General features: G+C 37.4%; 1 protein-coding gene across 3 annotated transcripts in view; it reads left to right on the forward strand.

Moving 5' to 3' along the window:
- Positions 1–13,704, forward strand: part of kif26aa (kinesin family member 26Aa) — a 91,734-nt gene that overhangs the window by 19,947 nt on the left and 58,083 nt on the right. For 2 of the 3 annotated variants that reach the window (XM_058756779.1, XM_058756777.1), the window contains exon 3: positions 10,772–11,251. The exons of the other annotated variant lie outside the window; for it this stretch is intronic. In XM_058756779.1, coding sequence (XP_058612762.1) covers positions 10,931–11,251 — 321 coding nt within the window. In that variant the 5' untranslated portion in view covers positions 10,772–10,930. The remainder of the gene's footprint in view (positions 1–10,771; positions 11,252–13,704) is intronic. 3 annotated transcript variants of the gene reach the window in all.

Consider the following 13,704-nt stretch of genomic DNA (forward strand, 5'->3'; position numbering starts at 1 on the left):
GTGCCATCATTACAATTTCTCCCTGCATCTCATAGTCAATTATGCCTGTTCCGTTAACACCATTATCTTTGTTATCATTGGTGCCGTATGACCAATCAGCGACTGATGACTGACTGGGAAAGAAGCACTTTTTTATAAATGCTTTCACTGTCAAAGAGAAAAACTGTACTCTGAAGAAATAATAAAAGGGCCATTGATGAGAATCTGCATTAGGAAGGCTCCTGAAATGTATAAAAGTTACTGCAAGACAGTTGCAGATTTGGAGAACAGAAGTAAAGCAACTTCTTTTAACACTATAACATTCAGGAATGGACTGTGGGTTTGTGGAGCCACATCAGTTTCAAGTTGCCATTAAATGGAAGAAGCAACAGATCTTTTGCGATGTACATGTGATAGTAAAGTGCCCATCGAATCAGAATCAGCGCTGCACAGAGCAGGACGATGTATATAGTAAACCACATTACATGTTTTCATTTAATTTTAAAGTAATTACTTTTTGGCTGTAACAAATGTATTTCTCATTGTTAATGGTAGTTAATGCATTACCTAACGTAAGTTTATTGTAAAGCATTACCTTAGTCTGAGACGACGGAGCTTCGCAGATGATCTTATAATCAAGGGTCTCTGTCAGTTCGCGTTCAAAGGAGAGTAAACGAATACTGCAGAAATGTGCACAGCTGCAAATATGCAGTTTGTTGTGGAGAAGAGTATGTAGCACAACGTTTATGTGTTTCTTTCTACAAAGGGCATATCTATTTAGCAGTTCAAACACCGTACCGTTGCTAATATGATGCTTTAAACACGCTCATAAGTTTCCAATCTAAATCCATCCCCCGGTGGTCTGGTTTCATCTGTAGGCGGTCCGGATTCAGTGCTAAGACTTAAGTTTCATTTGGGATATCCAATATTTTTTAAAGACTGATTGAGGTTTGTTTCACTATTTTCAAATTCAACATTATTTTCAAATGTGCGCATTTTACTATGTTCTTACGTCGTAAACAAATGTGGGTGGGACTAACTGAAACTGACGAATCATCATTTTTGACAAGCGTATGCTATGCACCTATAGGAAGAAGGAAAGTTAATAAACTGCCTGTAATTGCAATATATAATAAAGCAAATATATGAAGTTACAGGGAAACTATACGTTTATTATTGTTATCGTTTAATAAATATCATTCATTTGGAAAAGTACCAACTTCTCATTGGGTGGGCCTTTGCCCACTCGTAGCTTTGCCACTGGCAAATATTTTGATTAGATAATCATTAGTGTTCTCAAATGGAAGCAAATTAATTGTCAGAGTATACATGTAATATTGTATGTAATTTCAATGCTATGGACTTTGAGAAAATATTTAAAGATGGCCAGGGTGTCAGTGTTGTCATGGCAGTGAAATAAACTATATATTATGCAGGATGACTAGGCCTATATCATGCATCCAGGTGATCAAAGGTGATTTATTCTAGGAGAGATTCGGACATATGTGTGTAACAGAGGGACAGAAGTGTGAGGCATGCGGATCCATGTGCAAGCTTTTTATTGACAGACGTGGTCAACAAACGCAGGCAGGGTCAAAACACTAGTAAACAGGTATGGCACGGGCAAAACAAGAATATTCGTGGGTCATCGATCGGCGAACAGAATCCAGAGGGCTTGACAAGTTATTACATTTCTGAGATGCTTTCATGCGTCACAGAAAGAGTGTTAAGGCAAATTTTGTAGGAAAGGAGAATAATCTCACAAGGCTCAGTTATGTTTTTATATTTATCTGTTGAGAAATTCTTCTCACAAACGTTTGCATTCTTGATCTATGTGTGTCATTTTTTAGGGAAAATGGTTGTTTGTTTTTCCTTTTTACTCATGACACACATTTTTACACCAGTTCAGACACCTGAAGTCAATGTGGCTTGTATTGAGCCTGTTCATCCTTTTATGTGAACAGGATTAATTTGCATTACTAATTAGAATTTCTTATTTGAAAGTATTTTGTGACACATGCATAATTTGTTTTTAATGAGTTTTTTTTTTAAATGAAGTACACTTCCATTGAGGGATGGAACAGGTTTCATAGGGATGGGATGTACACAGGTGCTTTGATGAGGAGACTGCTGGTAGCATGAATATGCAAAGAGGTGAATAAATGAGGGTTTTCTTGAAGGCAGCGTTGGGGGCAGCCCTTGTGTGGATGAGACATTGGCTTGCAGATGGTAAATGAGACCAAACAGAGGTTATACACTTTTTAAACTCTGTTTGGTATCGTACTTTATTTTCTATAACGAAAAAGAGATGGAGAAACAGAATTGTGTCATAGCTGTCAAGTTGGTCTGTATCACTTAATATTGTCTCAAGTTCACACATTTTTACTATCACTTGAATAATAAAAGTACAATAATACACTGTCAATATGACACTGAAGACTGGAGTAATGGCTTCTGAAAATTCAGTTTTGATATCACAGGAATAAATTACATTTTTAAATATATTTAAATAGAAAACAGTTCTTTTAAATTTGTAATAATATTTCACAATATGACTGTTTTTATTGTATTTTTGATAAAAAATAAATGCTGTCTTAGTGAGCGTAAGAGACTTTTTTTTTTAAGAAACATTAAAGGAGTAGTTCACCCAAAAATACAAATTTGCTGAAAATTTACTTACCCATTTGGAGAAATTTAGCATTACATAACTTGCTCACCAATGGATCCTCTACAGTGAGTGGGTGCGATTATAATGAGAGTTTAAACAGTGGATAGAAAACATCACAATAATCGACATGCCTCCAGCTGATCGATTAATGTCCTGTGAAGTGAAAAGCTGCATGTTTGTAAGAAACAAATCAATCATTAAGGCATTATATGTTGAACGTCACCTCAGGCCAAAATGCAGGTATATGATCCATAATAAAGCTTCCTCCAGTGAAAAAATCAATCCCTTTTTGTCCTCTCACACCAAAAGCCACCAGCATATTTAAAACAGTTTTAAATATTTTTTAGTTGTAAACAGTGCTTGATCCGTTCATATTTCTCTTCTGATTTAGACAAGATGACTTTTTCACTGGACAAAGCAATATCATGGATGAAGTACTTGTATTTTAGCTGGAAGCAACAGTTTAAAGTTAAAAACGTCTTAATGATAAACTTGTTTCTTACAAGCTCACAGCTTTCCAATTCACAAGATGTTAATTGATAGACTAGAGCCGAGTGGATTACTTGAGGATTATTGTGATGTTATTATAAGCGGTTTCAATAAAGAAACAAACTCATCTACATCTTGGATGGCCTGAGGGTGAGTAAAATTCATTTGTTTGAAGACAATTTGCATGACATTTCAAATATCTTCTTTCTTGTCTTTAATGTCTTAAGCTTCTTATTTTAAAATTTACATCATCAGGACTTGTTGGCATTTCTGAAATAAGCTGCTCATTCCTAGACTTCTGATAGAACATCCAGTCTTCCCCTGAACTCCGGCACACAAAGCACTCCGTCTGTTGCTATGCTTATGAGGATGAATTGCAATTGTTTGTGTGAAGTGATTTACGACACTGCTCTGCGAGTAAGTAGAATTGTTTCTGAGTTGAGTTAGTTGTGGTCTGACTGCATACCAGAAGCCTTGGCTAGAGGGTTACGAGAAAGTGAAGTGGTCAAGTGACAAGACCAGTCAAATTTGATCATTTTCGGATTGCTGAGAAAAGCAGGTAATTATTTTTTTTTTGATGTGCTAAAATACAAAAAAAAAAAAAAACTTACATTAGGATTGAATTGTGGATAAAAGTAAAAAGATCTTGTGCTCTTGAGATCATTCAGTTAATAACCAGTTTACATTTTACAAATATCTGTTGTGGCGAGGCTGTTGAATTTCCCAGGGTTCTGTTTTGTCCCATAATATAATTTAAATCCAACTTTTATTTCCAGCTGTTTGAAGTGTGCAGGTGCCTTTAATGTCACAATACTTTGTCAAATGCGTTTAAGCATGTATAATATATATAACACATTAAAATGAAAGCTTGATGTGTTGCACTGGAGGTTGTTTTTATATAAATGTGCATGTTGTAGGATAGATAAGTGAGAAATCTGCTCTTTTTGTTAAGAATGTGAGTGTCTGAAAGCCTAAAAAGGCTGAAAAGTTGGAAGACCACAAGACATGTCCAAATCCAATGTATATGTGTCCTCCTGTCTGATAAAATGCTTTTTTTCTGGTTGGTTTTTGAAGGGAGCATAGATAGATTCATTGCTTACTGTATGATGACCCCACAATTCTGTGCATGGGCCTTGGCAGTTGGTCAAAAAAAGAGGTTTGATGGAGTTGTTGAATGGATTACATTTACGAATGTGTGTCAATTTATTCTTTCAAATATAATTTAAACATGCTTTTGATAGAAGTCATTAATTGATGTACGGGATTGGGATTGTTAATCAACTTTCAAATCTGCTGTAAAATGCAGCTAAAATAATGCCTCTTATTGAACACTGTGTATTTTATTTTTGCACACATTTTAAAACACTTCTCAAGTGTTCTTTTCCATTCTATTGTGCCCCACAATTTTAAAACGCAAGGGTGTTCTGCATGTGAACTGCCCATATTATGTGTTCAGAACTTTTTGTGATTGAATCTTCTTGATCTTCCTGCATTCTAGTCACTCTTATGTGCCCTCTTACTGTGCTCGGTCATGCACACTGGATTTCACCCAACCTTTTTGACAGTCCTTACTTATTCCGTGCCTGTCTTCCTTCCATTTCCTGTTACTCTCCTCTTTTTCCTTCAGTACCTCCATCATCTGTCTGTTACCTAACGGAACAGAAAATTGCAATTCGCCAGCAATTTTCCCCTCTGTAGAGCATGGATGAAGAGTTCGAAGGAAGGCCTCAATTCTCTCTTAGCCTTATATCTAGCACTGCATCATAGTCAACAGCCTCCGTGATCCTATCTTTTATTTATCTGTGTCAGTATGTCACACTCCTCTTTGTTTAAGCTACTCCTTTATTTATTCATTTTTGTGGACAGAGACAGGCAGTCCATCACCGCTAATACCTTTGTCACCGGCCTCACTGGATGTTTCATAATCCAGCTATCCAGCCGCTAAACACTTTCACTCCACGAAGATGAAGACTCAATTTTTGAAGTTTAATCATGACAAGTGTGAAACTACAAAGAAAAGAAAGTACATAAATGTAAATTTCACAAAGTAAGCAAGAAAATCAACATCAAATGAATGAGCATTCATAAGGCAAAAAATAACCAACGATGCAATGAAGTTATATATCAACACAAATAAACATTAGGAGAAAATGCCAAACATACTGAAGTATAAAGCAACTAAACGCTATATAACAATGTTAAACAACTATAAAATACAGATAAAGATTACAACTTCACATCATGATCAAACAATTACTTACAGACATTACATCTCAATGGGCTGTGAAAGGTAAAATGGATTTGGATGATAGGAACCACATGGAGCACCTTGCAGTGAACACTAATCTAATATGGCCTACTTCCTCTTAAAACAGGAAGCCAGGGGTGGACTAGAAGGAAATTCAATTCACAGCCCAAAATGAATATGAAATGAAGTTCAAATTTAAAGTCCAGCACAAACTTTATCGCAGGTGTAGTTATAGGTCCTACAATTTACATCCATTTCACTCTCCCCATTGTGCCTTTTATGGTCACTGTTGGTGGAGGGGTGCAAATCTGTAATGTTGTTTTCATCCAAAAGTGTGCCTGCTCATCCTCACCCCTTTGTCCCATCTATCAGAATGCAGTGGCTGCTCGCTGTAGTGGGGTGGGACTCAGAGGGCACAGGCTCATAGGAAGCCATTGACTCGTGAATAACCTCTATGTGTTTGCCTAGGAAGACACCAGAAGCCACAGACACAATAAAGGATGCAGACAGCAGCCTGGCTTTAAATCTCTATACAAAGGAAGGACCTCTCCAATAGCGCTGTGGTGTGACTAGCACTTAACAAGTGCAGCTTGTGTCTGTTGAGTGGGTGGATGGACTAACACACGCCACGTTTGTGCTTGCATTCGTGTCATCTGGTTATTTTGCATTCTGCAGCTGTCATTTTGCATTTTTACGATTCGCAGTGTTTAAATGTACATGCATAAAGGCTGCCGAGGACACATGTTGACTGAACTGCTCCAAAAGCAATTAATGACTAGACTCTTCATGTTTCTAATAAAGATGCAGAGTAAAACCATTAACAGAAAATACAAACATCCCAAATCAAATTATTTAAGTATGTGAGCTGACTCTGAATTCTGATTGGATGAGCAGCTTTCAAAGCAGCTTTAAGATGAAAATAAACGTACACCTGTAATTGCACATTGTGTATGAATACAGGGAGTTGGTATGAATGAACTATATTACTTGGTGGAAGAATAGTTTTATTTTACTATTTAAAAAAAATAAAAAATGTGTGTAGACTGATGCTGTGTGTTAAGTGATTTTGTGTATGAATGCAAGAAGTTGGTTTAAACCATATATTTGGTGGAATAATTAATTTTAATTTTTCCATGGTCTGTCTGAATATTGGATTCTGATTGGCTGGCAGGTATGCAGTATAACCGTTTAATGCACAGGTAGTTCCAAGTCAGTTTAATCACCGTTCCATATTAATGCGCTGCTTTAATTGATGCACACTAACCAACAGGCATCACTCGCGCACACACTCACACACACATAAGGAGAGAGAGCACAGCTGCAATTGACCTATCGGTAAGCCCCGCCCCCCTTAGTTACAGTTGCTCCCTCGGACAAACAAATGGAGTTGCTCACTGTCTTTCAATGACAGCTGCAGTGTGAAAACCTTGTCCCACGATGTTTTCGCACAATTTTGTACACAGAAGGCCACCAAATGGGAATTCAATATTCCATGGAGGGATTTATACAATATTTAAAAATAAATACGGTGGGTAACTCGAAGCGAGGGTTTACAGATCACAATGCGAGCGGGAGAAGTCTCATATTATGGTCGGTCATCACGATCGTGGATCAACACTGTTCATGTATGGCAGGGAACGATTAAATTAATGCACATTTAATCAGTTTAATGTGGAGAGGCACTGAAATGTGGACCTTCCTTTATGTGTTTTTGACCTAACACTGTACAAGACGCGAGAACAGTCCGCTATTTAGGTTGTACGTTAGCATGGACTCACTAACTTCAACCTTAGCTAGTTTTAGCCAGAGATAGCTTGCTAAAGCACAAGATAACATTAACGTTCTACTTGAGCAGATGAAAATTGTAACTTAATGAGAGTATGACAACCAGAAAATGAACGTTTTTGTCTTCATTTGAATTGGGGTGAATACTTAGGGACATTTTGCTCTGTTTTGTTTGGATTCAGGAAATGTAATATAAAATAAATTATATCGCCCATCCTCTCAGGATACCTGGAATCAGTGTTACAAGTACCCCAGGCACATCGTTTTTCCATTTTTGAAGCATAAACCCCATAAAACCGATGCGAGCTTCGGATCTTCCAATGTTTCTCTATGGCGCTGAAACCTAAAGATGTCCGAGTTCCGCTCCCCGTGCAACTGATACTCGACTTCCATTGACTAGTCTGCGTTCGAGGGGAGGGGCTTACCGATAGGTCAATTGCTTTGGCAATACAAATGTATAGTTTTTGTCATGCCAATAAAGCACACTTCAATTGAATTGAATTGAGAGAGAGTGAGAGAGAGAGAGAGAGAGAGAGGTCGGAGATGGCAGATTGTGCTGCACACACACATAAACTTCAACGTCAAGGCTTCCCCGCGATTTGTATTACTAAAATAAAAGATAGATACTAGATCGCTACATTATATTCCCCAGCAATGAAGTGATAAAATCGCTGTTTTTAAAGTAACGTTGTATGTAGAGAGAGACGCGCAGACGCAGCAAGCAGGTACACACAACTGTCATTTCTCTCTCTCTCTCTCTGTCGATCAATCGATCGATGATTAATTGAGATACATGCTATAATTCATTCAAATTTATGCCATGGTCTGTCTGAATACTCGATTCTGATTGGCTGGCAGGTGTTAATTAAATTCAGGTAGTTCCAGGTCAGTTTAATCACGTTCTAAATTAATGCGCTTCCTATAAACATTGGTAACCATAGTAACATACAGTTACAGTTGAATAGTAATACAGACGAAAATAACTGTCATTTTTATCGTTCTGGTCAAATATTGCAGCGCAAATATTATTAACAACTTTAATATGTGAATGCTGGCAAATGACCTTGGCATAAACTGGATAATCAAGGCTAGCTGTGCATTAAATTATTTTATACTACGGGGCCGTTGAATGCTTGAATCTGATTGGCTGACGAACGTTCTAAGGTGTGCAATTATCTTCAGGGAAACGCACGGCGAACGTAGTTCCAGGCAGCTCTTGACCGCATTACATGACCATATCACTTCGCCAAATGATTAAAAGGTCTTACAACAGCAAAATAACCAAGACCCACAAAGACACTGGCCAAATAAATAAATATAGTAAACAATATGATAAAAACGACAGATCATGTCCATGTTTTTGCCACAAAATTATGCTTTATTATGTACGGAAAGCACATACTCTATCTCTCCCGCTCTCTCTCCCTCACAGACCGCACACACATAACAGTTACAGTTTGCACACACACACACTAGCATACATTGCGCTAATGTTGTTAGCGCTACTCTGACAATTTTATCAGTAAACAACTTAAAAACTACATGACTTCTCACAAGCGAGGTAACAATAACGGCGCTGTTCGTGAACAAAAGGAACTAAGTTTCATTATAACTAGAGACATTGCTGCCAAACACTATTGAGAGACGCACAGAGGTAATCTCTCTCTCTCTCTCTCTCATAACTTATTAACTGTATTAACTGCATTAATATTCTATCAGCGGCTCAAGCCTCCGTTACTAGGTTTAAAATGACGTTTTGGAATTAGCAACGGAGGCGTTGGATGAAATGCGGAAGAAATAATCCTACTCACAATAGCGATTTAAGTAGAAATACCGGACGAATGCCTTGAAATATATCATCTGATCGATGTCTTGAGGTGTGGCAACCGTAGTATAAGCGGAATAATTGACTTCGGTCAGTTGAATTATTAGAAAAATAATGCACACCCGAGGTGTAACGGCCACTCGTTCCGCGAACGGCCCGTTGTCAATTATTCCTTACTTAAATGCACTTGGCTCCCTCCGCTTTGCGTCAGGCGTTCTTTGCCTCAACATCGTGCATTTAAAACCCTTTAATGCACGGCTAGCCGTTGATTATCCCTTACTTAATTTTAATTAATTTAATTTAATTGATTTTAATTATTTAATTTAATTAATTTTCATTTCATTTCATTATTTTATTTTATTGTAACAAGCATTTCAGTGATTTTACTGTCTTACTGCAATTTATTTTTCCATTCTTATTACTTTATTTTAACATCTTTGAGTCAGATTTGAACTATTCTGTTCAGTTCCAACTAGCCTAATTCATATTCAGTGTCAATAGCTGTATCAGTATCATTTTCTGTATTCTCAGTCTTGATCGTAATATTAACGGTTTTCTGGGCTATAGTACTTTCTTGTAAATATGTTAGCCAAGTCTGCTTAAATGAATAAATGTAAAGTCTTATGCCCACAGGCAGCTCTAACAGGTTGGAGGGGCTGCCTGCATGCAGACTGAAGTTGAAGCAGATTGCAGGCATCTGGCATGCCAATGTTGTATGCTTTCCCCCCTTAGTGAGTGAACCTGCTGTAGAAGTCCTCCAGTTCTAGACAAAAGCACTCAATCATGGTATAGTGTTATGCTGAGGTCGGGGTTTTGGCCCCTGACCTTCATTTCACTCCCGCAAAATATACACTTGGGGTGTTGGCAGCATAAGTTTATTACAATCCTTAAATCAATCTACACACAATGTTGCAATGCATGGAGTGAGAGCTTTGAATTATTATTATTTTTTTTAAAGGAGCAGCTGTTAGGAGTGACATTTATATGCCCAAGTTCACCAAAAGTTTACAATAATTTATATATCTTCATCTAAATATTTTTATAGTGGGCCCAGAAAGTATTGGGACTGCCAACTGATTTCAAAGTGATTTTTGAGGATATTCAGTTTCACACAGAAGAGTAACCACAGGTGAATTTCATCACATAAACTATAAACATTAGTTCATGGTTAGTTAAATTCATATGTAGTTAGTTATCGAATGCAATGACTTTTAGCATTCATATATTAGCTTTAGTGTCCAGTACAATTTTGGGAGCACTGCAGTGTTATTTTGTATATACAAGTATAGTATTTTGTAGTATATTTAGTACATATATATAGTTTAAGTTTTAGTTATTTTGTTGTGAGCTTTTGTAATTATTTTATTAGCTTATATATATATATTAACACTTATAGTTATAATAACTCATTTCAGTTTTAGTTATCTTAGTTATAAATATATGTTATCAGTAACAAATGTGTCAAAGAAATATGTTTTTTTCTCATGAAACATGTCATTTACATATTTCAGAGGATGTCAAATGCTGGTAATTATAATATATGCCAACATGTGGCCTGTGTTGCCGCCTCTGGTTATTACTTGTATCATACTGTGTTGCATATGATTGACAAGCTAATCAACTATAAATTACGCCCAACTTTTGCTTTGTGAATGGAGAATATTTATGCACAAGCTCTGAAAATATAATCAGTCTGTTAATTTAACCAGAATGCGTGAACAAAATGCAAAACCAGCTGTGCTGTAAAAACTTGTCATGTTGCTGACTTTCCTTGCAGGATCCGAGCTTTGCAGCCTTCCTCCTTGACAAGCTCCAGACTGTGGAATGGCCTCCGAGGGGCTGCGGTGCCCAGAGCAGCTGTGAAGTGTGTGGAACCCCGCTTCACCACCTGAGGCGCCTGGCACTCCACTCTGCCCTGGGGTTGGCGTTCGACGACATGCCTGACCTGCAGCCCGGACCCCTTTCTGGCCTGCTGCCACCACGTGTGGCATCTCACAGTTCCATCTCACCCTCTGCTTCCTGGGAACGGCCCACACAGTATTCTCCAGTTCCTAGCAGTCAAAAACTCACCGGGCATCCATGTGGTCCACAGTCCAGGGAGAAAACGCTGGAAATGGGTTGGAATCAAGATGGAGCAGCGAGAGTGGGTGGCAAACGAACCTGTTTGGCCACCGTCACTCCACTTCCTCTAAATGCTCAACACTACCTGGAGGGAGTGTGGCGTGTGACAAGCTCCTCAGAACATCTTCGCTCATTGGTAAGAAAGAGTTGCTTTTCTAAAGCTGTATGTTATGCAATCTGAATATTCTACTTTTGAAGTTAAAAACTATTTACTGTGAAAGTGCTGGTAGAAAGCATCTTTCTTAGTAAGTACTTCAACCTCTTTATGATCAAGAGTGTAGAAAAGATCTGAAAACCCATTTTCCATTTTAAAATTCCATACTTTTTTCAGACTCAAATCTCCAAACCTCTCAGTAGATTTTTGCACTATATTAAGCATAAATGGTTAATAGAGCATTATTTACAGCTTAATATTTGGTATATAGTAGTCATCTGTAAATATTTTTATTTTATCAGTTTTTTTTACATTTATTTTCTCGAAGTGACAACCTACAGAGTCCCTAAATAAAATAAAAAATAATAATAAAAAATACAGACTTTTACATGCACATAAGAAACTTTTTTGTGCCCTCGAGAAACTATTTACATGTGCATAGAATTTTTTTTGCATGCTTATGCATTAAAATTTCTAGTTTTATATAACCTATTTTCTTTGTGCATCACTGTGAATAAAACGAGAGATTGGATGCACATGAATTAATAGAGATCTACTTGCTCAAAATTTGTCTTTTCTTATTGTATTACTACGGAGCCCTTTAAGGGACATGGTGGTGGGAAAAATTCGGGGTGGGAGGAAAAAATATTTTTCAAATGTTTTGCGTTCTCTCGCAAAACTTTTGCATTCCTTCGAGAAACTTTGTGAGGGAACGCAAAAGTTTTGTGAGGGAACACAAATATCTTTGCGAGAGAATGCAAAAGTTTTGCCAGGAGCATAAATATCTTTGCGAGAGCATAAAAGTTTTGTGAGGAGCATAAATATCTTTGCGAGAGCATAAAAGTTTTGTGAGAGATCGCAAAACATTTGAAAAATATTTTTTCCTCCCACCCCGAATTTTTCCCACCACCATGTCCCTTAAAGAGCTCCGTAGTAATACAATAAGAAAAGCCTTGCAAAACTTTTGCATTCTCTCGCAAAGATATTTGCGTTCTCTTGCAAAACCATTTGAGTTCGGACAAATTCTTCCTGTTTACTTTACAGCTTGCAGTGGTTACAGCTTGTATGTTCACAATGGAGCGGTTAATAGTGTTTTATTTTAAAGGCACGGTTCTGGGACATAATAAAACGCTTAATGTGGCTTAATGTTTTAAAACAGTGATATTGGATGACCAAATTCGATAATAATAAAAGCTGATAAAATTATTAGGCTAATATTAATAACCTTATTAATAATATTACTATTAATAAAGCAGAATATGAACACATGTTCAGAATATGAACGCAAAAGTGTTCAAGTGGCTATATATCCAAATCTGAGTGAAGTTAGTTGTACAAATTGTAACTACTGTAAACAAGTTTACAGAGATATCTCTGATGGTCCTTGGGTCCAATTGGCCCCCAAGGCCACTGTCTGGGCTGTTTCTGCTGAGGGCCTTTTGGGCCACAAAGCACATCATGGTTGCATTGCAAATATACAAGTCTTTGTGATTATGACCTAGTGATTTGGTTTATGGTTTTACCTTGAGCAGAATTATTTATTAGCTTTCATAAAGGAGTCCCTCATCGCGGGGTTTATGTGACTATATTTATGCCATTATGGAGCTCATGTCCAGTTCAGGGCCGAGGATCAGGCTGTTATGACAGGACTCAAGAACCCTTCTCAGAGAGAATAAGATATTAGCTTTTTGATAATGTCTGTCTCAATCAGATGGTAGTGTTCTGGCTTAAGGAGACTTAATCAGACAGAATGGTTTAAAGGTAAACATAATGTATTATAGATGTTTTTCAAATATGAGATGCCTTTTTAGGAGTTGCTTCAAGGTTATCATGGACATCTTAATTGATTTTGCATGCTGTAAAAACGTGTGGCACATCAGGAAGGCAAAAAGGACAAAATTCCACAACCACAGATGTAAGTCCTCAAAAGAAACAGTAACAATTTGAATATTTCACCTTTGATATGCTGAGTGCTGAGTGACTTAGCTTTAGCCAGACATTATTATCAGATATTGTAGATTAGCTTGTCTCGTATTGGCCTTCTCGGTTCAACTTGACCTTCCCGTCAGGAGATTGAACATTAAGTCATCTTGATATGGAATGCATTTGGATGGCTCGCGGTGACCCCATTGTCACAGATGAGCCATTTGTCATGGCTGATGCTTAGAGAGATGAATAAGATTAAAAAACTTAAGCACTGTGAATGTGAGTTACCCCTAGTTGTATGCACTTTATAAAGGACAGAGACATGTTTGAGAGTTATGTTTAAAGGATGCAGATGTGCTTGTGAGTTCACATCTTTCTCTTGTCAATAGTAACTTGGAATGTCAAGGTTTCCATGGAAATGCAGAATTAAAGCCATAAAGTGTTGATTGGAGAGAGTGACCTTGCCTGCATAGTAAGCATAGAATTTGACCAGTCATTTCTCAATAGAT

Source organism: Onychostoma macrolepis, chromosome 20 (genome assembly GCF_012432095.1).
Source record: "Onychostoma macrolepis isolate SWU-2019 chromosome 20, ASM1243209v1, whole genome shotgun sequence".
NCBI classification, from domain to species: Eukaryota; Metazoa; Chordata; class Actinopteri; order Cypriniformes; family Cyprinidae; genus Onychostoma; species Onychostoma macrolepis.